Source organism: Lolium perenne, chromosome 6 (genome assembly GCF_019359855.2).
Source record: "Lolium perenne isolate Kyuss_39 chromosome 6, Kyuss_2.0, whole genome shotgun sequence".
NCBI classification, from domain to species: Eukaryota; Viridiplantae; Streptophyta; class Magnoliopsida; order Poales; family Poaceae; genus Lolium; species Lolium perenne.
In genome coordinates, this window is record NC_067249.2 from 55,403,845 (window position 1) to 55,430,330 (window position 26,486).

General features: G+C 43.6%; 2 protein-coding genes and 2 pseudogenes across 2 annotated transcripts in view; 1 reads left to right on the forward strand and 3 right to left on the reverse strand.

The window, feature by feature from the left end:
- LOC127310493 (BTB/POZ and MATH domain-containing protein 2-like) overlaps positions 1–15,099 on the forward strand; it is a 56,640-nt gene extending 41,541 nt beyond the window's left edge. The window contains exons 3-5 of the mRNA XM_051341164.1: positions 13,435–14,477; positions 14,661–14,748; positions 14,854–15,099. Coding sequence (XP_051197124.1) covers positions 13,435–14,477; positions 14,661–14,748; positions 14,854–15,099 — 1,377 coding nt within the window. The remainder of the gene's footprint in view (positions 1–13,434; positions 14,478–14,660; positions 14,749–14,853) is intronic.
- Positions 15,100–17,274: 2,175 nt separating this feature from the next.
- Positions 17,275–18,339, reverse strand: LOC127308041 (uncharacterized; annotated as a pseudogene).
- A 1,531-nt stretch (positions 18,340–19,870) lies between these two features.
- On the reverse strand, positions 19,871–22,067 carry LOC127308040 (uncharacterized; annotated as a pseudogene).
- Positions 22,068–23,089: 1,022 nt separating this feature from the next.
- On the reverse strand, positions 23,090–26,268 carry LOC139832400 (uncharacterized). Its single transcript, XM_071822151.1, has 6 exons — positions 25,442–26,268; positions 25,010–25,352; positions 24,671–24,745; positions 24,401–24,544; positions 23,510–23,602; positions 23,090–23,170 (listed from the first exon to the last, which is right to left on the reverse strand). The coding sequence occupies exons 1-6, from the start codon at positions 26,266–26,268 to the stop codon at positions 23,090–23,092; spliced, it is 1,563 nt and encodes a 520-aa protein (XP_071678252.1).
- Positions 26,269–26,486: the final 218 nt, after the last annotated feature.

The window sequence follows — 26,486 nt, forward strand, 5'->3', positions numbered from 1 at the left end:
AAGGTGGACTTTTTAGGCATAGATGCAGTTGGATGACGGTCTATGTACTTTGTCGTAATGCCCAATTAAATCTCACTATACTCATCATGATATGTATGTGCATGGTCATGCTCTCTTTATTTGTCAATTGCCCAACTGTAATTTGTTCACCCAACATGCTGTTCGTCTTATGGGAGAGACACCTCTAGTGAACTGTGGACCCCGGTCCAATTCTCTTTACTGAAATACAATCTACTGCAATACTGTTCTACTTGTTTTCGCAAACATTCATGTTCCACACAATACGGTTAATCCTTTGTTACAGCAAGCCGGTGAGATAGACAACCTCACTGTTTCGTTGGGGCAAAGTACTTTGGTTGTGTTGTTCAGGTTCCACTTTGGCGCAGGAATATCTGGTGTTGCGCCGCACTACATCCAGCCGCCAACAACCTTCAACGTGCTTCTTGGCTCCTCCTGGTTCGATAAACCTTGGTTTCTTTCGAGGGAAAACTTGCTGCTGTGCGCATCATACCTTCCTCTTGGGGTTGCCCAACGAACGTGTGAAATACACGCCATCAAGCATATTTTCTCGGCGCCGTTGCCGGGGAGATCAAGACACGCTGCAAGGGGAGTCTCCACTTCTCAATCTCTTTACTTTGTTTTTGTCTTGCTTAGTTTTATTTACTACTTTGTTTGCTGCACTAAATCAAAATACAAAAAAATTAGTTGCTAGTTTTACTTTACTTGCTATCTTGTTTGCTATATCAAAAACACAAAAAAATTAGTTTACTTGCATTTACTTTACTTATTTCATCATGTTTCCTTTTAATTTTACCACAAAAGACATACCGGTAGGACGTGAGTCTATAGTTGGGAGAAATAATATAGAAGAATTTTTCAATCATGTTAGTACTATTGAAAATTTTGAAGATAGACACTTGGTAGACCTTGCGCCTACTTATGAAATTGCTGCTGCGCATTTAGTTACGCTGTTGGAAACTAAATTTGTTAATCTTAATCCTATAATCCAACACATGTTTTTCACACTTGGTGATATGGAAGAGGGGGAAAAGAAAGATTTTGTATTAGAAACCCTTCTTAGAGAATTTGGTGGTCTAGCAAGAGAAGCTAGAAAGGTGTTTGCTAAATTTAATATGCTTGGTTCTCCTACTAATTTTGTTAGTCTCCTTGAAAAGATGGATATGGATAGAATAAGATTCACTAATAATATTGATGATGGAGGGGAGATAAAAGCACCAATACCATGTAAACTCTTAGCTATGAATGATGCATTAGAAAATAACTATGCTTGGCTAGTTCCTGAAAATTTGTTTGATGAGAGTAGCACGCCTAAGACTAATGAAAAGGGAGATGCTGAAACTTATGTATCCAATATACTATGCCTAGTTGAGAAAACTCCACACCCCGCTGAGAATGCCGATGTACCATCTTTCGATAATACTTGATACACACTTTCTGCGCCTAGCTGAAAGGCGTTAAAGAAAAGCGCTTATGGGAGACAACCCATGTTTTTACCTACAGTACTTTGTTTTTATTTTGTGTCTTGGAAGTTGTTTACTACTGTAGCAACCTCTCCTTATCTTAGTTTTGTGTTTTGTTGTGCCAAGTAAAGCCGTTGATAGAAAAGTAAGTACTAGATTTGGATTACTGCACAGTTCCAGATTTCTTTGCTGTCACGAATCTGGGTCCACCTCCCTGTAGGTAACTCAGAAAATTAAGCCAATTTACGTGCATGATCCTCAGATATGTACGCAACTTTCATTCAATTTGAGCATTTTCATTTGATCAAGTCTGGTGCCATTTTAAAATTCGTCAATACGAACTGTTCTGTTTTGACAGATTCTGCCTTTTATTTCGCATTGCCTCTTTCGCTATGTTGGATGAATTTCTTTGATCCACTAATGTCCAGTAGCATTATGCAATGTCCATAAGTGTTAAGAATGATTGTGTCACCTCTGAATATGTCAATTTATAATGTGCACTAACCCTCTAATGAGTTGTTTCGAGTTTGGTGTGGAGGAAGTTTTCAAGGATCAAGAGAGGAGTATGATGCAACATGATCAAGGAGAGTGAAAGCTCTAAGCTTGGGGATGCACCCGGTGGTTCACCCCTGCATATATCAAGAAGACTCAAGCGTCTAAGCTTGGGGATGCCCAAGGCATCCCCTTCTTCATCGACAACATTATCAGGTTCCTCCCCTGAAACTATATTTTTATTCCATCACATCTTATGTGCTTTTTCTTGGAGCGTCGGTTTGTTTTTGTTTTTTGTTTTGTTTGAATAAAATGGATCCTAGCATTCACTTTATGGGAGAGATACACGCTCCGCTGTAGCATATGGACAAGTATGTCCTTGGTTTCTACTCATAGTATTCATGGCGAAGTTTCTCCTTCGTTAAATTGTTATATGGTTGGAATTGGAAAATGATACATGTAGTAATTGCTATAAATGTCTTGGGTAATGTGATACTTGGCAATTGTTGTGCTCATGATTAAGCTCTTGCATCATATGCTTTGCACCCATTAATGAAGAAATACATAGAGCATGCTAAAATTTGGTTTGCATATTTGGTTTCTCTAAGGTCTAGATAATTTCTAGTATTGAGTTTGAACAACAAGGAAGACGGTGTAGAGTCTTATAATGTTTTCAATATGTCTTTTATGTGAGTTTTGCTGCACCGGTTCATCCTTGTGTTTGTTTCAAATAAGCCTTGCTAGCCTAAACCTTGTATCGAGAGGGAATACTTCTCATGCATCCAAAATACTTGAGCCAACCACTATGCCATTTGTGTCCACCATACCTACCTACTACATGGTATTTTCCGCCATTCCAAAGTAAATTGCTTGAGTGCTACCTTTAAAATTCCATCATTCACCTTTGCAATATATAGCTCATGGGACAAGTAGCTTTAAACTATTGTGGTATTGAATATGTAATTATGCACTTTATCTCTTATTAAGTTGCTTGTTGTGCGATAACCATGTTTACTGGGGACGCCATCAACTACTCTTTGTTGAATATCATGTGAGTTGCTATGCATGTTCGTCTTGTCTGAAGTAAGAGAGATCTACCACCATAGGGTTAAGCATGCATATGTTAGAGAAGAACATTGGGCCGCTAACTAAAGCCATGTTCCATGGTGGAAGTTTCAGTTTTGGACAACAATCCTCAAATCTCAAATGAGAAAATTATTAATTGTTGTTATATGCTTATGCATAAAAGAGGAGTCCATTATCTGTTGTCTATGTTGTCCCGGTATGGATGTCTAAGTTGAAGAATAATCAATAGCGAGAAATCCAATGCGAGCTTTCTCCTTAGACCTTTGTACAAAGCGGCATAGAGGTACCCCTTTGTGACACTTGGTAAAAACAATGCATTGTGATGATCCGGTAGTCCAAGCTAATTAGGACAAGGTGCGGGCACTATTAGTATACTATGCATGAGGCTTGCAACTTGTAAGATATAATTTACATGATACATATGCTTTATTACTACCGTTGACAAAATTGTTTCATGTTTTCAAAATCAAAGCTCTAGCACAAATATAGCAATCGATGCTTTTCCTCTATGGAGGACCATTCTTTTACTTTCAATGTTGAGTCAGTTCACCTATTTCTCTCCACCTCAAGAAGCAAACACTTGTGTGAACTATGCATTGATTCCTACATACTTGCTTATTGCACTTATTATATTACTCTATGTTGACAATATCCATGAGATATACATGTTACAAGTTGAAAGCAACCGCTGAAACTTAATCTTCTTTTGTGTTGCTTCAATGCCTTTACTTTGAATTATTGCTTTATGAGTTAACTTTTATGCAAGACTTATTGATGCTTGTCTTGAAGTGCTATTCATGAAAAGTCTTTGCTTTATGATTCGCTTGTTTACTCATGTCATATACATTGTTTTGATCGCTGCATTCACTACATATGCTTTACAAATAGTATGATCAAGATTATGATGGCATGTCACTCCAGAAATTATCTGTGTTATCGTTTTACCTGCTCGGGACGAGCAGAACTAAGCTTGGGGATGCTGATACGTCTCCGACGTATCGATAATTTCTTATGTTCCATGCCACATTATTGATGTTATCTACATGTTTTATGCACACTTTATGTCATATTCGTGCATTTTCTGGAACTAACCTATTAACAAGATGCCGAAGTGCCGATTCTTGTTTTACGCTGTTTTTGGTTTCAGAAATCCTAGTAAGGAAATATTCTCGGAATTGGACGAAATCAAAGCCCGGGGGCCTATTTTCTCACGAAGCTTCCAGAAGTCCGAAGGAGAGACGAAGAGGGGCCACGGAGGGGCCACACCCTAGGCGGCGCGGCCCCCTTGGCCGCGCGGCCTGTGGTGTGGGGCCCCGTGCCGCCTCTTGACCTGCCCTTCCGCCTATAAAAAGTCTCCGTGACGAAACCCCGCACCGAGAACCACGATACGGAAAACCTTCCAGAGACGCCGCCGCCGCCGATCCCATCTCGGGGGATCCAGGAGATCGCCTCCGGCACCCTGCCGGAGAGGGGAATCATCTCCCGGAGGACTCTACGCCGCCATGGTCGCCTCCGGTGTGATGTGTGAGTAGTCTACCCCTGGACTATGGGTCCATAGCAGTAGCTAGATGGTTGTCTTCTCCCCATTGTGCTATCATTGTCGGATCTTGTGAGCTGCCTAACATGATCAAGATCATCTATCTGTAATTCTATATGTTGCGTTTGTTGGGATCCGATGAATAGAGAATACTTGTTATGTTGATTATCAAAGCTATGCTTATGTGTTGTTTATGATCTTGCATGCTCTCCGTTATTAGTAGATGCTCTGGCCAAGTTGATGCTAGTAACTCCAAGAGGGAGTATTTATGCTCGATAGTGGGTTCATGCCTCTCGTGAATGCGGAGGAGTGACAAGAACCACTAAGGTTATGGATGTGCTGTTGCCACTAGGGATAAAACATTAGTGCTATGTTCAAGGATGTAGTCACTAGTTACATTTCGCGCAATACTTAATGCAATTGTCTGTTGTTAGCAACTTAATACCGCAGGGGCTTCGGATGTTAACCTGAAGGGGGCCTTTGTAGGCATAGATGCGGTTGGATGACGGTCTATGTACTTTGTCGTAATGCCCAATTAAATCTCACTATACTCATCATGATATGTATGTGCATGGTCATGCTCTCTTTATTTGTCAATTGCCCAACTGTAATTTGTTCACCCAACATGCTGTTCGTCTTATGGGAGAGACACCTCTAGTGAACTATGGACCCCGGTCCAATTCTCTTTACTGAAATACAATCTCTTGCAATCTTGTTCTCTTGTTTTCTGCAAACAATCATCTTCCACACAATACGGTTAATCCTTTGTTACAGCAAGCCGGTGAGATTGACAACCTCACTGTTTCGTTGGGGCAAAGTACTTTGGTTGTGTTGTGCAGGTTCCACGTTGGCGCCGGAATCTCTGGTGTTGCGCCGCACTACATCCCGCCGCCATCAACCTTCAACGTGCTTCTTGGCTCCTCCTGGTTCGATAAACCTTGGTTTCTTTCTGAGGGAAAACTTGCTGCTGTGCGCATCATACCTTCCTCTTGGGGTTGCCCAACGAACGTGTGAAATACACGCCATCAAGTCTCCACTTCCAATCTCTTTACTTTGTTTTTGTCTTGCTTTATTTTATTTACTACTTTGTTTGCTGCACTAAAACAAAACACAAAAAAAATAGTTGCTAGCTTTACTTTATTTACTATCTTGTTTGCGTTATCTATATTAAAAACACAAAAAAATTAGTTACTTGCATTTACTTTATCTAGTTTGCTTTATTTACTATTTCTAAAATGAATACTCATGAAAACACTAAGTTGTGTGACTTCACAAACACAAATAATAATGATTTCCTATGCACACCTATTGCTCCACCTGCTACTACAGCAGAATTCTTTGAAATTAAACCTGCTTTACTGAATCTTGTTATGAGAGAGCAATTTTCTGGTGTTAGTTCTGATGATGCTGCTGCCCATCTTAATAATTTTGTTGAACTTTGTGAAATGCAAAAGTATAAGGATGTAGATGGTGATATTATAAAATTAAAATTGTTTCCTTTCTCCTTAAGAGGAAGAGCTAAAGATTGGTTGCTATCTTTGCCTAAGAATAGTATTGATTCATGGACTAAATGTAAAGATGCTTTTATTGGTAGATATTATCCTCCTGCTAAAATTATATCTTTGAGAAGTAGCATAATGAATTTCAAGCAATTAGATAATGAACATGTTGCTCAAGCATGGGAGAGAATGAAATCTTTGGTAAAGAATTGCCCAACCCATGGACTAACTACTTGGATGATCATCCAAACCTTCTATGCAGGATTGAATTTTTCTTCGCGGAACCTATTGGATTCAGCTGCTGGAGGTACCTTTATGTCCATCACTTTGGGGGCGGCAACAAAGCTTCTTGATGATATGATGATAAATTACTCTGAATGGCACACGGAAAGGGCTCCACAAGGTAAGAAGGTAAATTCTGTTGAAGAAACCTCCTCCTTGAGTGATAAGATTGATGTGATTATGTCTATGCTTGTGAATGGTAGATCTAATGTTGATCCTAATAATGTTCCTTTAGCTTCATTGGTTGCTCAAGAAGAAAATGTTGATGTGAACTTCATTAAAAGTAATAATTTCAACAACAATGCTTATAGGAACAATTCTGGTAACAACAATAGGCCATATCCTTCTGCTAATAGTAATGGTTATGGTAATTCTTATGGTAATTCTTACAACAATAATAGGAGTGTACCCCCTGGTCTTGAAGCCATGCTTAAATAATTTATTAGTACACAAACTGCTTTTAACAAATCTGTTGAGGAAAAGCTTGATAAAATTGATATTGTTGCTTCTAAGGGTGATAGACTTGCCTCTGATATTGATCTTTTAAAGTTGAAAGTTATGCCTAATAAGGATAATGATAATAAGATTGTTACTACAGAAAATGCCATCCAAGTTAGAATTAATGAGAATATAAGATTGATGGCTGAATTGCATGCTAGGTGGGATAGAGAAGAAAATGAAAAACTTGCTAAAGAGAGTAATGTAGCTAAAGTTTGGACTATCACCACCACTAGTAATGATAATGATTCACATGTTGCTAAACCCCCTACTATCAATGGTAAAATAATTGGTGTTGGCAATGTTTCTACTCCTAGTGCAAAGCGTGCAAAATTACCTGAAACTGCTAAAATTGCTTGTGATAAAACTGCTGAAACTTTTTCCAACATTGGGGACAATGATCCCATTGCTGTAGATCATAATGGTTTAGATTTTGATGATTGTCACATCTCTGAAGTTATAAAGTTCTTACAAAAACTTGCTAAAAGTCCCAATACTAGTGCTATAAATTTGGCCTTTACAAAACATATTACAAATGCTCTCATAAAAGCTAGAGAAGAGAAACTAAAACTTGAAACTTCTATTTCTAGGAAGTTAGAAGATGGTTGGGAGCCCATCATTAAGATGAGGGTCAATGATTTTGATTGTAATGCTTTATGTGATCTTGGTGCAAGTATTTCTGTTATGCCTAAGAAAATCTATGATATGCTTGACTTGCCACCATTGAAAAATTGTTATTTGGATGTTAATCTTGCTGATAATGCTATAAAGAAACCTTTGGGGAGGATTGATAATGTTCGTATTATGGTTAACAATAACCTTGTCCCCGTTGATTTTGTTGTCTTGGATATTGAATGCAATGCATCTTGTCCCATTATTTTGGGAAGACCTTTTCTTCGAACTGTTGGTGCTACTATTGATATGAAGGAAGGTAATATTAAATATCAATTTTCTCTCAAGAAAGGTATGGAACACTTCCCTAGAAAGAAAATGAAGTTACCTTATGATTCTATTATTAGAACAAATTATGATGTCGATGCTTCATCTCTTGATAACACTTGATTCACACTTTCTGCGCCTAGCTGAAAGGCGTTAAAGAAAAGCGCTTATGGGAGACAACCCATCATTTTACTACAGTACCTTTGTTTTATATTTGGGTCTTGGAAGTTGTTATTACTGTAGCAACCTCTTCTTATCTTTATTTTATTGCATTGTTGTGCCAAGTAAAGTCTTTGATAGTAAAGTCAATACTAGATTTGGATTACTGCGCAGAAACAGATTTCTTGCTGTCACGAATTTGGGCAGGGTTCTCCGTAGGTAACTCAGAAAAATCTGCCAATTTACGTTCGTGATCCTCAGATATGTACGCAACTTTCATTCAATTTGAGCATTTTCATCTGAGCAAGTTAAGTGCCCCTGGAAAATTCGTCTTTACGGACTGTTCTGTTTTGACAGATTCTGCCTTTTATTTCGCATTGCCTGTTTTGTTATGTTTGATGGATTTCTTTGTTCCATTAACTTTCAGTAGCTTTGTGCAATGTCCAGAAGTGTTAAGAATGATTATGTCACCTCTGAATGTATGAGTTTTCAATTATGCACTAACCCTCTAATGAGTTTGTTTTGAGTTTGGTGTGGAGGAAGTTTTCAAGGGTCAAGAGAGGAGGATGATACAATATGATCAAGAAGAGTGAAAAGTCTAAGCTTGGAGATGCCCCCGTGGTTCATCCCTGCATATTTTAAGAAGACTCAAGCATCTAAGCTTGGGGATGCCCAAGGCATCCCCTTCTTCATCGACAACTTATCAGGTCACCTCTAGTGAAACTATATTTTTATTCAGTCACATCTTATGTGCTTTGCTTGGAGCGTCTGTTTGCTTTTATTTTTGTTTTGTTTGAATAAAGTCGGATCCTAGGATTCTTTGTGTGGGAGAGAGACACGCTCCGCTGTTGCATATGAACACATGTGTTCTTAGCTTTATTCTTAATGTTCATAGCGAAGGTTGAACTACCTCGTTCATTGATATATGGTTGGAAACGGAAAATGCCGCATGTGGTAAATGGTATAATGTCTTGAATAATTTGATACTTGGCAATTGTTGTGCTCATATAGATCATGTTTAACCTATTGCATCATGTACTTTGCACCTATTAATGAAGAACTACCTGGAGCTTGTTAATATTTGGTTTGCATGATTGGTCTCTCTAAGTCTAGATATTTTCTGGTTGAGGTGTTTGAACAACAAGGAGACGATGTAAAGTCTTATAATGCTTACAATATGTTTATATGTGAGTCTTGTTGTACCATTTTATACTTCAGTTTGCTTCAAACAACCTTGCTAGCCTAGCCTTGTATTGAGAGGAATTCTTCTCGTGCATCCAAATCCTTGAGCCAAAAACTATGCCATCTGTGTCCACCATACCTACCTACCACATGGTATTTCTCTGCCATTCCAAAGTACATTACTTGAGTGCTACCTTTAAACTTCTATTCTTTGCCTTTACAATATATAGCTCATGGGAAAATAGCCTTAAAAACTATTGTGGTGAAGAATATGTACTTATGTGTCTTATTTCTTAATAAGTTGCTTGTTGAGCGGTAACCATGTTTCTGGGGACGCCATCAACTTTTACCTTTGTTGAATATCATGTGAGTTGCTATGCATGTTCGTCTTGTCTGAAGTAAGGGCGATTTTCATGATCAAATGGTTTGAGTATGCATATTGTTAGAGAAGAACATTGGGCCACTAACTAAAGCCATGAATCATGGTGGAAGTTTCAGTTTGGACATAAAACCTCAATCTCTTATGAGAATATTATCTGTTGTTGAATGCTTAAGCATTAAAAGAGGAGTCCATTATCTGTTGTCTATGTTGTCCCGGTATGGGTGTCTAAGTTGAGAATGATCAAAAGCGAGAAATCCAATGCGAACCTTCTCCTTAGACCCTTGTACAGGCGGCATAGAGGTACCCCTTTGTGACACTTGGTTGAAACATATGTTATGCAATGATAATCCGTGTTAATCCAAGCTAATTAGGACAAGGTGCGAGCACTATTAGTATACTATGCATGAGGCTTGCAACTTATAGGATATCTTATACATAACACATATGATTTATTACTACCGTTGACAAAATTGTTTCTTGTTTACAAAATGAAAAGCTCTAGCACAAAAATAGTAATCCATGCTTCCCTCTGCGAAGGGCCTTTCTTCTACTTTATTGTTGAGTCAGTTTACCTACTTCTTTCTATCTTAGAAGCAAACACTTGTGTAAACTGTGTGCATTGATTCTTACATGTTTACCTATTGCACTTGTTATATTACTTTGTGTTGACAATTATCCATGAGATATACATGTTGAAGTTGAAAGCAACCGCTGAAACTTATATCTTCCTTTGTGTTGTTTCAAAGCTTTCTACTAAGAATTTATTGCTTATGAGTTAACTGTTATGCAAGTCTTATTGATGCTTGTCTTGAAAGTACTATTCATGAAAAGTCTTTGCTATATGATTCATTTGTTTACTCATTATCTTCATCATTGCTTCGAATCGCTGCATTCATCTCATGTGCTTTACAATAGTATTGATCAAAATTATGATAGCATGTCACTTCAGAAATTATCTTTGTTATCATTTACCTACTCGAGGGCGAGTAGGAACTAAGCTTGGGGATGCTTGATACGTCCCAAACGTATCTATACTTTCTTATGTTCCATGCTACTTTTATGATGATACTCACATGTTTTATACACATTATATGTCATTATTATGCATTTTCCGGCACTAACCTATTGACAAGATGCTAAAGAGCCAGTTGCTGTTTTCTGCTGTTTTTGGTTTAAGAAATCCTAGTAAGGAAATATTCTTGGAATTGGACGAAATCAACGCCCAGGGGCTTATTTTTCCACGAAGCTTCCAGAAGTCCGAAAGGGAAACGAAGTGGGGCGACGAGGCGGCCACACAACAGGGCGGCGCGGCCCAAGCCCTGGCCGCACCGGCCTACTGTGTGGGCCCCTCGTGGTGCCCCCTGACCTACCTCTTCGCCTACATATAGTCTTCGTCGCGAAACCCCCAGTACCGAGAGCCACGATACGGAAAACCTTCCAGAGACGCAGCCGCCGCCAATCCCATCTCGGGGGATTCAGGAGATCGCCTCCGGCACCCTGCCGGAGAGGGGAATCATCTCCCGGAGGGCTCTTCATCGCCATGATTGCCTCCGGATCGATGTGTGAGTAGTTCACCCCTGGACTATGGGTCCATAGCAGTAGCTAGATGGTCGTCTTCTCCTCATTGTGCTATCATGTTAGATCTTGTGAGCTGCCTATCATGATCAAGATCATCTATTTGTAATGCTACATGTTGTGTTTGTTGGGATCCGATGAATATTGAATACTATGTCAAGTTGATTATCAATCTATCATATATGTTGTTTATGTTCTTGCATGCTCTCCGTTGCTAGTAGAGGCTCTGGCCAAGTTGATACTTGTGACTCCAAGAGGGACTATTTATGCTCGATAGTGGGTTCATGCCTCCATTAAATGCAGGACGATGTGACGAGAAAGTTCTAAGGTTGTGGATGTGCTGTTGCCACTAGGGATAAAACATCGATGCTTTGTCTAAGGATATTTGTGTTGATTACATTACGCACCATACTTAATGCAATTGTCTGTTGTTTACAACTTAATACCGGAAGGGGTTCGGATGCTAACCTGAAAGTGGACTTTTTAGGCATAGATGCATGCTGGATAGCGGTCTATGTACTTTGTCGTAATGCCCTGATTAAATCTCATAGTACTAATCATGATATATGTATGTGCATTGTTATGCCTTCTTTATTTGTCAATTGCCCAACTGTAATTTGTTCACCCAACATCTGTTTATCTTATGGGAGAGACACCACTAGTGAACTGTGGACCCCGGTCCTATTCTTTACATCTGAAATACAATCTACTGTAATTGTTCTTTACTGTTCTTCGCAAACAATCATTATTTTCCACACAATACGTTTAATCCTTTGTTACAACAAGCCGGTGAGATTGATAACCTCACTGTTACGTTGGGGCAAAGTACTTTGATTGTGTTGTGCAGGTTCCACGTTGGCGCCGGAATCCCTGGTGTTGCGCCACACTACACTCCGTCACCATCAACCTTCAACGTGCTTCTTGGCTCCTCCTGGTTCGATAAACCTTGGTTTCTTTCTGAGGGAAAACTTGCTACTGTACGCATCACACCTTCCTCTTGGGGTTCCCAACGGACGTGTGTTAACTGCACGCATCACAGCACCATCGGCATAGTCTTGTAGCACTGTCGTGGTGCCGGCGGTCCCCTCCCCTTGTAGCAGGCAGCAACTACGACCACCGCTCGAAGCATCATCGTCCTGGGGTAGATGCATCAGCGGCTTGGCCTTGCAACACCGCCTCTCACAACGCCTTGGCCACACCCACGACGTCTTCATGGGCCACCGACTGCGTAGTTGACCTCGTCGGAGACCGCACGAGCAGGGCAGGGGGTAGAAGGTGCGGTGCAGTAGAGTGGTGGTACTGGCGGCGGCGCGCAGCTGGGAAGGGCGGTGGCGAGCTGCTGGGAAGGGCGGCGGCAAGCGGCTGGGATCCGGCGGCATCAATTCTTTAGATGTGACATGTGAGCATAGGAATAAGAGAGAGAGAGAGAGAGACAGGGGCAGGGGAACGATTAAGTGGAGGAAGACGAGGGAGGGGCGACGAAATAAGGTCATGGTGGACCCCACAATAGAATCGGTAATTTTCCTCCACGCGGACGGACGCGTAGTCGCGCAAGCTGGACAGCGAAGCTAGCGAACCTCCGACGGAAACAAAGCGTTTTCCTACTTTTTCCTAAGAATTGGTCAAAGTTAATAAATTTAACTTAACATGTCCAATACGTATACTTATTAGAGCAAGTACAATATATCCTAGCCAGCTGGCTATAAGGATTAAAATAGTATATTGTTGCTTAGTTGGAGGAGAGATAAGGGCATGAGCAATGGTGGCATACACAACTAGCTACTCCATGTAAAAAAGTTGTCAGAAGCAACATGATCAATTTTATCTCTCCAATGAAAGCTACAACTTTAGTCAGAGAAAAGAGAGAAGGGACCCCACAAATATGACACTATGTATCTCTTTCTCTCTCCAAAAAGCATGCTTTTTAGGCTTGAGATCCCACTTCTTGAAGAGGAGGCTGCCTCCTCATCCGAACCTAATTTGGACCACCCGAACCTAGTTAAAGGTGTGAGGCAGTAGCTCTAGGGCAGTGCATTGGGCATGCCCTAAGCTAGCTCTTGCACGTGCTCCTAGGCACTTTGAGAGAGTGAAAGTTAGACCATGCATCAGTAAAATAGCATAATTTTATAACTAATGGCTATATGATTATGACATGACTCTATTATTAAACTTGCTCTTATCTGTGAAGGGGTACTCGTGCATGCAGTGTTATAGATAAGCACGGAGTGCAAATCCAAATAGAATACGGAATCCTAATTCTACTACGGAGTAGGTTAGTTGCTCTGGTTGCTTCTTTATTAGTCGTTTGCTACGTACATACAGGGACTCTCAGGGAGTCGGCGAGAACGCGTACCTCGCCGAAAAGTACTGTGCGAGTGGCATCGGTCGGTCGACGTCGGGCCTAAGCCAACATGCAAGCAATGTCACCCTATAACATGGATCGTGACGGGGACCGTGACGACGACGGCCCGTGGCACGCACGTGTTCGACATCGGCGGCTTCAACAGCCTGACGAAGCACTACTGCGGCGTCGACGGCTTCGTCTACTCGCCGAACTTCACCGTCGACGGGCTCGACTGGGCCATCCGCTACTACCCCGACGGCGACCACAAGGTAGACCAGGGCTACGCGTCCGTTTTCGTGGAGCTCATGACCAAGGACGCCGCGGCGTGGGCGCGCGTCAGCTTCGGGCTGATCGACGGGATCACCGGCGAGGTGGTCCCCTTGTACCACTCCAAGGACTCCAACCTGTTCGACTCTTCCTACGACGAGACTTGCAACTGGGGCACCGGCGAGCTCGTCACGAGGATCCCGCACCTCCAAGCCGGGTCGCAGTACGTCCTCGGCAACCACCTCAGGATCGACTGCGCCATCCACGTCTGTCGCGACCACCTCACCTTCCGCGACGACCCCAGTGCGGCGCTCACCCACTGCTCCGAGGAGGAACCGACGGACGTGACTCTGGACGTCGCAGGAGTGAGCTTCGCCGCCCACGCGTCCGTCCTCCATGCCCGGGCACCTGCCATGATGAAGCACCACAGCTACACGACGACGGTAAGCCACGGGAAGCTGCGGGTATCCGTTGACGACATACCGCCGGCGTCGTTCAAGGCGCTGCTCCACTTCGCCTACACGGACTCGCTGCCCGTCGTGAGTGGCCTCAACGGCGCCGGTCACAAGGAGATGCTCCGGTGCCTGCTCATCGCCGCCCAGCGGTATGGCATGGAGAGGCTCAAGGCGATCTGCGAGCGCGTCCTCAGCAATAGCATCGACGTCCACACCGTGGCTGCTACCTTAGCCATGGCCGAACAGCATGGATTCAGCAAGTTGAGAGAAGCTTGTGTGGAGTTCAATTCATTCATTCAGTATAGAAGAAAGAAGTCTAGATAACCCCCTTAAGTATCAGGTTTGGGTCACTAACCCCCCCTATGTTTAAATTGGGGCACTTAACCCCCCTATGTTTGCAATACCGGACAGAGAACCCCCTTGGGCTGTTTTGGTAGCTGTTTTGGCCTACCTGGACAAGTGGTTTTAGTTATGGTGGACAGCAATTCCAGCGTGGACGATTTGTTTCATGGAGCATGGACGATTGGACGTGAAGCTTACCTGCGGGACATGCAAGTGCAGGTTAAGGCGGTTTGTGATTTAGTTTTGTGTATTACGGAGTAGATAGATAGGTTGTTCTCGCCCGACTGCTGAGACTGGTTCGTGCATGCTATGTCTGCTTCTCTGCTACTGCAGCCGCTGACGTTCATGGCTCATCTGCCCCGCCACCGCAACAGACAGCATCGACCCTGTCTCCCTCACCGTTGTGGAAGTGCTTGTGGCAGGTTGAGGCTCCACGGTTGCACGCAACAAACGATGATGCGGCGCCAGTGTTCAAGGCTGATGACCTGGTCGAGGAGCATTAGCCTGGAGAAGAAAGCAAGCCGGATAAAGCGCTCCGGGCTGCTGCAGGGTGCGACTGCATGTGGTCCGCAGCGTTGACAAAGATTCGCCGGCTGCATAACGCTGCACCTGGTGTGCGCTCCGGGCAGCTGCAGGGGCGGGACGGTGGTCCGTGGAGCTGCGGGACCGCTGGGGCATGACGCTGCCGTGCCCGTTCGGCTTCTCGGCTGCAACGCCAACGACAATCGGCACTCAGTGCGTGGCTGCGCACGAGCTCAGCCTGCTCGGCGCGCTCATCCTCAACCTGGCCCCCAACTCCTCGCGTTCGTCGCATCGCTCTTCTCGGACGGACAACTCCCCTTTTGTCGATGACGCAGAGCGTGCGCAGGCATGGCGCATTCACCACCAGGGCACCAGGCACCCCGGCCAGGTCGTGCGCTCACGATCACCAGCTAGAGCCGAAGCCTCTTCATGCAAGGGAAGGACAGGGACGGGGAGCGTGAGGGTGGCACTGCCCAGGGTCAGCGTCATGGTCACCGTCACCGCTACAACCGAAGCTGGCAGGTCAAGATCCATGCCCTCGTTCTCCGCATTGTGGTGGACGTGGACATGGACTCATGGAGGCACCTCGAGCACGAAGGCTTTCGCGGCGCGGACATGCCGTAGCGCAGCCACGCGCGCGTGGATGTGGTCGGCCTTGATGAGCGCGGCCTGCGAGTCTCCGTGGTGTACTTTGAACTGGAGGAATCGTCGCACGGCTGCGGTGGTGGAGAGCAGGGACAACGAGCCCACCCGTGGACAAGCGGGCCTAACTTTGCCACCGTGGCAACTGCCCGGTTACCACCCTGCCAGAAACCATCGATCAAAACCGCCTACACAGTCTGAGGGGGCTCTTTGCCCGGTTTTGCAAACATAGGGGGGTTAAATGCCCCAATCTAAACATAGGGGGGGTTAGTGACCCAAACCTGATACCTAGGGGGGTTATCTGGACTTCTTTCAGTATAGAACAATATAAGAAAAACGTTTAGGCTTTTTTTCTCAATTTCCTTTTTTTACTTCAAACAAATGTCTCATATCTGGGTAGCAGATAGATTTAGATCAGTAGAGTTGGCGCGCGAGTTCCTGAACCTTGATGCAGACTTTGAGATTTACTGTAACCGGCACAATCTGTAAGTTTGATTACACAACTAGTCCCCTCCGTTTTAAAATAAGTGTCGCAATTTTTTCTAGACACGGATGAATCTACGACTAAAATACGTCTAAATACATATATATCTAGATACAATTGCGACACTTATTTAGGAACGGATGTTTGTATTCGTCAATCTCACCGTCAACAACAAGCAACATAGATCCATAGGCAGAAAAAACAACAGGAAAACGATGTAGCATAGAACCCTATACAAAGTTCAACACAAAGAGCACATCGTACATTCGGGCAGAAAAAATCTCCACCTCGTGGATTTCTGACTAGGTCAAGCAATAGTGCCACACAATTGGCGATTTTGCAATACACTAGTTCGAGACTCTGAGAAGGCTGATGTCTTTATCCCACATGTTCATGTACCTTGAGACGCAATTGAGAAATCAAACGCAAGTTAGGAAGAAAGGGAGGAAACGCAAGAGGAATCGTGTAGTGCATAATGCATAGACAGAACTTTCAGATTGGACTCAGCTGTTCAGTAGTCACAGAAGATGAAAAGACGATGGATGGAGGACTGCCAGATTCTAGATGTGGGTTTCCTGGAGGATGAAGACATGCTGAACGCAAGCTGGATATCTAGACTATGAGAAAATGTAGCCTGCTAGATGTGGGTTTCCTGGAGGATGAAGACATGCTGAACGCAAGCTGGATATCTAGACTATGAGAAAATGTAGCCTGCTCTTATTTTTTTAACTCTTGCTTGTTCATGTTTAATTATGTCCAATATCCTATTCAGACTTAACATTTAACTCAGTAGCATGATCAGAGATGCATCCGTCCCAAATTATCCAGTGGTCAAAGTTACCCAACAACATTGTCTCAACAAAAGAGAACGAACATCTCACTTTAGCATCATCAATATATTGTTACTCACTATAGATGGAAAGCTTCATTTGTCTTACAAGAGGTCAACACACATCGGTGGCAGTAATAAACACTAAAACATACTTGTAGATGGAAAGCTTAACGTGCTATTTCCAAAAAAAAAAAAAAAAAACATTAATTAAAGCCTTGCACAATGCATTTTCCTGCTTTACATGGTACGATATTTCAAGAAAATACAAGGGTCATTTCAAGGGAACATACTTTCCAGCTATTAGTTGCATATTTTGCGTGAGATGATACCAAGATGCATCACACAGCAACAGGTACACATGCTCAGTTAGGATAACATGGCGAAGCATTGCAAAGCAACTATGCCAGTTTATTACCAAAATCTGATTATCACAGGCCAAATAGTACAAACTCGGCAAAAAAAAAAAACAAACTGGAAATATTAGAAAGCATCATAAACTCCCAGAACCTTATATGGAGACTCCTTCCTTCCTTGAATTAAACTCAGCGAAGTTTTTCCTTCACTGAATACTTCTTAGCAGCATCCCGCACCTTTTCAATATATCCTTCAATTGGTGGCGTGAGTGTTGCCATGTACCAGTTTGCAGGGAATGGTATCATGTCAAGAACCATATCAGCAGCTTGCAGCTTCTCAGGGAGTGCCATGATGGCCTCGTTCTTGAGCCTCAAGAGTGCTGTTTCAGCAGTTTGCCGTGCACGGTGCCATCGCATTAGTACACTACTGTATTCTTTGGCAAGTCGTCGGCCATCTTCAACTGTCAGCTCATATTCAGGGATTGCCTTCTCATCAACCAGCCCAAGAGTGATATAGTCAAGGCCCGGTGGACCCAACAGTACACTGCTACCATCAGCTCCACCAGTACCTTTGGACTTGGCTTTAGCCTTGGCAGCATCAAGTTCACGTTGGCGCTCCTTAGAGCTGAGCCCAAGCTCCTCACGTTTTGTCTCACGAAGATGCTCCTTGGGAGACAAGTGCGTAAGGGGGTTGGCGATTTGAGACAAGACTCCGCAATCTGAGTAATAGGCTCGATGGCTTCACGGCGACCACGGCCACCCGCACCAGCGGAAGGTGTGCCACCCTTCATTGCTATGGTGGAGCACTTCAAAGGCATGCCAGCTTTGAGCTTGGCCTTTCCTTTGGCTGTGCCGCTCACTGGTGCACGCTGCTGAAGCTGGTGATGCTGGCTGGTCATACCAGAAGCTATTGCTGGGCTTACACTGAGTGTTTTGAAAAGACGCCGAAACATGATGCTTGGTGCACTCGAAGCCATTAGACCACCTTGGCTGCACACAATAGCAACATATCACTATGTTGTCTTTTGCATACCTTCGTGAAAAAGGTGAATTTTCATCATAGAGACGATGTTATTCAATATCATATTACCATCACACTAGCGAAGCAGTGGAAACAAAGTAACCAGTGCTCTATGCTCAGTCCATTTTTCAAGAATTAATAGATTTAACATGTTGTTTCTTAATTATTCACGAAAAAAACAAGATGAGATGCATGGGCATCGTGGAACATGCAGGACTCAGCAGCTAAACCCAAAATTTGATGCGAAAAATAACTCAGTAGCATGATCAGAGATACATCCGTCCCAAACTATCCAGTGGTCAAAGTTACCCAACAACATTGTCTCAACAAAAGAGAACGAAGATCTCAACTCATAAGCTACTTCTAAACACTAAAGCTTAACGTGCTATTTCCAAACAAAAACATGACTTAAAGCCTTGGACAAGGCATTTTCTGCTTTACATGGTACAATATTTCAAGAAAACACAAGAGTCATTTCAAGAGAAGGTACTTTTCAGCTATTAGTTGCATATTTTGCATGAGATGATACCAAGATGCGTCACATAGCAACAGGTGCACATGTTCAGTCAGGATAACATGGCGAAGCATTGCAAAGCAACTATGCCAGTTTATTACCACAAATCTGATTATCACAGGCCAAAATAGTACAAAGTCGGCAAAAAAAAAAATGGAACATTAGATAGCATCCTATACTGGGAAAAGTCCGGTTTGAACATGGGTGCATGTGAACCCTAGTTGGAAATGCATTTTTCAAATGTTAAAAAATTCTGAAATAAAAATATCCGGATACGTACGCATGTTTCATGTGTGCGTAGAAAGTTTTCGCGGAGAAACCACTTTTTTATTTCAGAATCTAAAAAAGACAAAATACGTCACATATATACTGCTATATAGCCCTGCAAAATTTCACTTTTTTGCCGAGACAAAATAAAAGGTTTTTTCGTCACGAAACTCATGTCCAGGGCACATATTTGAGATCATCTGGGAAATCATTTTATGTTTCGATTTTTAAAACATGTTTTGACATCACAAACGGAACTTTTCAAAAAGTGGGTTCATATGCCCCCATGTTCCATATATGCACACTCCCTAAACTGGGAATATTTACTTTGGCTCATAGGAGCATTTGCTCCCACTATGTGAATCTACATTTTGAAGTGTCAAAAAATTCTAAAGTAAATTTTTTCATGTACATCTACACATTTTATGTTCGTGCACAAGTTTTGAAAAGAAACTAAAAAAAATTGTGGCTCCTGTAAAAAAACAAATTTTGATGCTATAACACGACTACGTACAGGACATTTTTTTTTTCTTTTTTGTACACGCTACATAAAATGTTGTTTCTCCATGAAAACTTGTGCACTAACAAAGAATATCACGATGTACCCCAAAACATTTATGTCAGAATTTGTTGACATTTTTAAAATTATTTTTTAATTATTTTGTATAATGGGAGCATTTGCTCCTATGAACCAAAACGCCACCTCTCCCCTAAACTGGCAGAAGTTTATATGGAGATTCCTTCCTTTCTTCCTTGAATTAAACTCAGCGAAGCTTTTCCTTCACTGAATACTTCTTAGCAGCGTCCCGCACCTTTTCAATATATCCTTCAATTGGTGGCGTGAGTGTTGCCATGTACCGGTTTGCAGGGAATGGTATCATGTCAGGAACCATAGCAGCAGCTTGCAGCTTCTCAGGGAGTGCCACGATGGCCTCGTTCTTGAGCCTCAAAAGTGATGTTTCAGCAGTTTGCCGTGCACGGTGCCATCGCATTAGCACACGGCTGTATTCTCTGGCAAGTCGTCGACCATCTTCAACTGTCAGCTCATATTCAGGGATTGCCTCCTCATTAACCAGCCCAAGAGTGATATAGTCAAGGCCCGGTGGACCCATCAGCACACGGCTGCCATCAGCTCCACCAGTACCTTTGGACTTGGCTTTAGCCTTGGGGGGTGCTGACCAGGCGCCGCACACCCCCCCAGGCGGGTTGGGCCGGCCCAACATTTTCATTTCTTATTTTTTTTGCTTTTTAGTTTTTTTTTCTTTTTCGTTTCTTTTTGTTTTCTGTTGTTTGTTTTCTTTTTAATTTTTTTAATCCGAATATTTGTTAATTTTTTTTTAAATCAAATTAAAAGAAATCACTTTTTAAAAATCTGAACATTTTTTAGATTTGAACATTTTTAAATTTGAATAAAAATGTATTTTTTCTATGAACAATTTCCGAATTTGAATAAATTTTATATTTGAACAATTTTTGAATCTGAACGATTTTCATATTTAGAACAATTTTCAAATTTGAACAAATTTCATATTTGAATGGTTTTCAAATTTGAACGGTTTTCAAATTTGAACGTTTTTCAAATTTAAACATTTTTTATTTTAAACATTTTTTAATTTAAACATTTTCTTAATTTGAACAATTTTTAAAAATTAAAATTTTTGAATCTGAAAAAATATAAATAAAACCAAAAGCAGAAAAAAGAAAAGAAAACAGAAAAGAAAAAAAAGGGAAAACGAACTGCTACAACTAAACAGCCACAAATGGGCCTAGCCCATACCCGACCAGGGGTGTGCGGTGACCGGTAGCCACCGACCTGGTCGGTGTATAGGTTTTGCCTTAGCCTTGGCAGCATCAAGTTCACGTTGGCTCTCCTTAGAGATGAGCCCAAGCTCCTCACGTTTTGCCTCACGAAGACGCTCCTTGGGAGAGAAGTGACGTAAGGGGGTTGGCGATTTGAGACAAGACTCCGCAATCTGAGTAATACGCTCGATGGCTTCACGGCGACCACGGCCACCCCCACGAGCGGAAGCCGGAAGGTGTGCCACCCTTCTTTGCTATGGTTGAGCGCTTCAAAGGCATGCCAGCTTTGAGCTTGGCCTTTCCTTTGGCTGTGCCACTCACTGGTGCACGCTGCTGAAGCTGGTGATGCTGGCTGGTCATACCAGAAGCTATTGCTGGGCTTACAGTGAGTGTCTTGAAAAGACGCCGAAACATGATGCTTGGTGCACTCGAAGTCATTGGACCACCTTGGCTGCACACAATAGCAACATATCACTATGTTGTCTTTTGCATACCTTCGTGAAAAAGGTGAATTTTATCATAGAGACGATGTTATTCAATATCATATTACCATCACACTAGCGAAGCAGTGGAAACAAAGTAACCAGTGCTCTATGCTCAGTCCACTTTTCAAGAATTAATAGATTTAACATGTTGTTTCTTAATTATTCGCGAAAAAAACAAGATGAGATGCATGGGCATCGTGGAACATGCAGGACTCAGCAGCTAAACCCAAAATTTGATTTGAAAAATAAAATACACCCGCGCCTAGCAGTGACAGAGCCAGAATTTTAGACAGGGTATGCGATAGTTCAAAAAAACCGGCCATGCAAAATCTATCATATTCCAAACCAATAGATTTCTTCTTCATTTTGTAGAACTATCATATTGAGCATATCACAGGACAGGAGTACAGGAACTCTAGCGTTCTAGAATCCAAGTAACCAGACATCCGTGGAGAATTTCGTCGAACACCTTACGCGCAACAGGTTTCTAGCTCGGATTTGATGAGATGAGGAGAAAGAACGTATGCTGCAGGAGCAGGACCGCTGAGTTGACGTCGTGCCGCTGGCTCCTTCCGCGTCGCCGTGTAGAGGTTGGGGTCGCGCGACGCGTTCCTGCCCCTGCTCGCCGGTTGTTTTTTTTTTTTTTTTTTTTGAGCAACGACCATCCTCTTTATTAATTCAGAAGATGGGGAATACAAACGCCAACCGGCGGATTACCTAGCCACACATATCTCCCTACCGGAGAGCCTAACACAAAACGAGCCAGAACATGGGGCTCGTTATTTGAAACTCTACTTTCATGAACTAAACCAAACTCAGCAAAAGCTACAGAGGACGCTGTAATATCATGTAGAATGTGGCTATATCTTCCGAGATTCTGCTCCTTCATTGCTTTCACCACTGACAAGCAATCGCTAGCTAGCTTCACTCTTGGAACCGAAAGGTCCAGGGCCAGGTCCAGTCCTTCTCTTACTGCCAACGCCTCCAAGATCTCAGGATCTGAAATTCCTGTCATTATAACAGACGATGAGCCAAGATACTCACCCGCTGCCGTTCTTGCGACCGCTGCGATCGCACCATGGTCCTTATTCCTCGCAACCGCTGCGTCTACATTGACCTTCACCACCCCAGCCGGGGGAGGGATCCAAGCCGGCGAGCAGGGTTTGGGAGCTGCCGCTGCTTTGGTCACACACGCAGACTTGGTTGCTAAACCCTTCGACTGTTCCAGGTCCGTTAAAAAACTTTCCACAAAATGATAGGTGCTCAATGGGCTTTGGAATAAACCTTCATGGATTGCCTTACGTCTAGCATGCCAAATCGCCCATGCCGTCACACACATCCGGATTAGCTGCACGTGAGGTACAGTGTCAAACATCGCAAAAAGCCAGTTGCGTGCCTCTGGTTCCTGGACCTGACTCATATGTTCCGTAAGCTCAGAGTCCATCAGTGCCCAAACGCAGCGAGACATCGTGCAATCAATTAGAGAGTGCCGCCACGAGTCCTCAGCCCCACAAATACCGCAGGCACTTGTCTGTGATATATGTCGTTGGTGCAAAATGTCTGACGTTGGCAGAGAATGCCTTGCCAAACGCCATAGAAAAATTTTCAGCTTGGAAGGGATTGGTATATGCCACAACTTTGTCCAACTGTTACTTCTTCCTTGCTGATCTGAAGTAGCTGCCGTCTCCTCTAACCATGATTCTCTCCTTTCTCTGGTTGAGACTAACATCCTGTAGGCCGAACGCACAGAGAACAGACCTTTGGGATCATAATGCCAGGCCCAAAAGTCAGGCTGTAATCGCATGCTAATCGGTATTGCCCTGATCATTTCAACGTCCACTGGAACGAAACATGCATTCAGCTTTGCCATATCCCATTGTCGGGTGCTCTGAATGATAAAGTCGCTCACCCTCTTCGGTGGATTTGCCACCCGACAGGCGAAAGGTCTAAGTGCACCATCCCTTTGGGATCCAATTATCATCCCAAGCATGAGTAGATTCCCCCGTGCCTATGCGGCGTACTAAACCCTGAGCCAGGACCTCTCTCCCCTCCCAAATCGCACGCCAGACCTTAGATGGTTGAGAACCCAGGCCAGCCTGCATGAAACTGCTCGAAGGATAGTAGACAGACTTCAGGATCCTTGCACTCAATGTTTCTGGGTTCTGCAAAATTCGCCAACCTTGTCTAGCCAGCAAAGCAAGGTTAAATAGCTCAATGTCTCGGAAGCCTAAGCCGCCCAGATACTTCGGTTTCGTCATCTCCTCCCACGCAACCCAGCACATCTTCCTTTTACCATCTTTGCTTCCCCACCAAAAATTTCTGATGAGAGAATTGATATGTTGACAAAGACCTCGAGGTAATTTGAAGCACGACATAGAGAATGTCGGAATTGCCTGCACCACTGATTTGATAAGAATATCTTTTCCGCCCGCAGACAAACACTTTTCCATCCATCCTTGAATCCTCTTCCATATACGGTCCTTCAAGAATTTAAAGGCCCCATTAGTTGAGCGACCAACATTGGATGGCATACCCAAATATTTCTCATTGAGAGACTCATTCTGAACATTTAGGATAAGTTTTAGTTCTTGTTTTATGCCTCCTTGACACCGCTTGCTGAAAAATATAGACGATTTGTCCAAGTTTATCCGCTGACCCGAGGCTCTGCAATATGCATCCAGCGTGTCCCGAGCATCTCGAGCACTCTCCCCATTTGCTTTGATGAACAGCAGGCTATCATCTGCGAAGAGTAGGTGATTCACCGCCGGGGCAGTGGGAGCCACCTTTAAACCTTGTAAGCTTGATGATTCACTTCTGGATTTTAACAGGCACGAAAGGCCCTCTGCTGCTAGCAAAAACAAATATGGCGAGATCGGATCCCCTTGACGAATGCCACGAGAGGGTTTGAATTCCTCTAGCCTCTCTCCATTGAACAAAACTGAGAAAGATACAGTAGTTACCATTCTCATCACCATGTCAACCCATCTCGAGTGGAAACCTAGCTTCATCATGATTGCTCGTAGGTATCCCCACTCCACTCGATCATACGCCTTCCGCATATCTAGCTTGAGCGCACAAAAACGGTGCTTCACCGCTCTGTTCCTCTTCATAAAATGCAAACATTCATATGCGGTAATAATATTATCCGTTATCAGTCTACCTGGCACAAACGCCGACTGTTCATCCGAGATAATCTCCGGCAAAACTCGCTTCAATCTGTTTGCAAGCACCTTAGATGCGATCTTATATATAACGTTGCACAGACTGATCGGTCGAAATTGACCAAGTTCCTCTGGGTTGGCAACCTTCGGAATCAGTACAATATAAGTTTTGTTGAAAGCTGCAGGATCATCCTCACCTCGCAGGACTCTCAACACAATATTCGTGATCTTTTCCCCACATAAGCTCCAATGGCGCTGGAAGAAATGTGCAGGTAAACCATCCGGCCCCGGCGCCTTTGTTGGAAACATCTGAAAGAGAGCGTCTCTCACCTCCTAATTTGTAATTGTTGAGACTAGACCCTCATTCATTTCCCTAGTGACACGCACAGGGACGCTATCCAGTACTACCTCCATCTCCTCAGTTCCCTCCGACCTGTATAAATCACGATAGAACTCATTAGTAGCACTGGCCATGGCAATTGGATCATCAGTAATTTCTCCATCAGATTTTCGAAGCTGACTAATTTTATTCCTCCGCTTTCTCTGACTAGCTCTTAAATGAAAGAACCTCGTATTCTTGTCGCCTTCCGCTAGCCATTGCACCCGTGAGCGCTGCCTCCACATGACCTCCTCGCGGCTATCTAGCTCAACCAAGCGATCAACAATTTTTAATTCCGCTTGGTTTGGTCCAACACGCACAGGATCTTCTCGCATACGTTTTAGATCCTCTCGCAAACTGAAAATTTCCTTCCTGACATTCCCAAACGTATCATTTCCCCATCTCTGAAGTGAGCTAGTAACCACCTCAATCTTATGTTGTAGCTCAGCCAAAGACGTTGCCTTTCCCTTGCCTTTCCCTGCTGGTTCCATATATCCTTCAGAGCAGGTTCAAATTCTTCATGTCTCTCCCACATGACCTCGTATCGGAAGGGCCTCACTCCTCCCTTCTTTCGCGTCAAACGCCCCGTATCATCCCATGTCAGAAGGATAGGACAATGATCTGACGTTGCTGCCGTAAGATGGCGCACCATCGCATGGGGAAAACGGTCACACCACTCCGGCGATGCCAAGGCACGATCAAGCCGCACTTGACAGTAGGAGCCGCCTGCTACCTTCTTCTCATACGTCCATTTCGTCCCTTCATAGCCAAGATCTTGCAAACCGCAGACATCCACTGCGTCTCGGAAGCCCGCAATCTGTGCGTGGCTCCTCTCCTGCACACCACAATGTTCATGGCGATGCAGTACCTCATTGAAATCACCCAAGCATACCCACGGGTATGGTGACAATGATCGAATAAATTTGAGCATATCCCAGGTTTTAAACCGTTCAGCCACCTGGGCCTCGCCATATACCGTCGTCAATCGCCACGGTTCTTTCCCCAGTTCCTTCACAATAGCATCAATATGATACTGCGAATACGGTAAAATTTCTATAGATATATTATTGTTCCAAAATAAAGCAAGACCACCACTGCGGCCATGACTACTAACAGCGAAACATTTATCAAAACCTATAGAACGAGCTAAACCTTCCACGTGCGCCTTCTGCAACTGGGTTTCTTGGACACACAGCAACGTGGGGGCGTATCTCCGCACAAGATCGCGGATTTCTTTTACTGTCGCGGCGCCGCCCAAACCCCGACAGTTGTGACTTATTGCACTCATTGCTCCTGGCGGCCTCCCTCAGGAGCCGCCGTACTCTTCAGGTTACTACTCGCCGGTTGTGCGCCACGGGGGAGTGCGGCTGTTCGCCGGAGCGGCAGGGAAAGTTCGGGTTAGAAGCTGGGCTGGTGGGCCTGTGGTGGCAAGCGGAACTGAAAAAAGCGAGTTCAGTCTCCCGAAAAATACTTTGGTTGCGGATTTAACGATGGCGCAGAACAGAA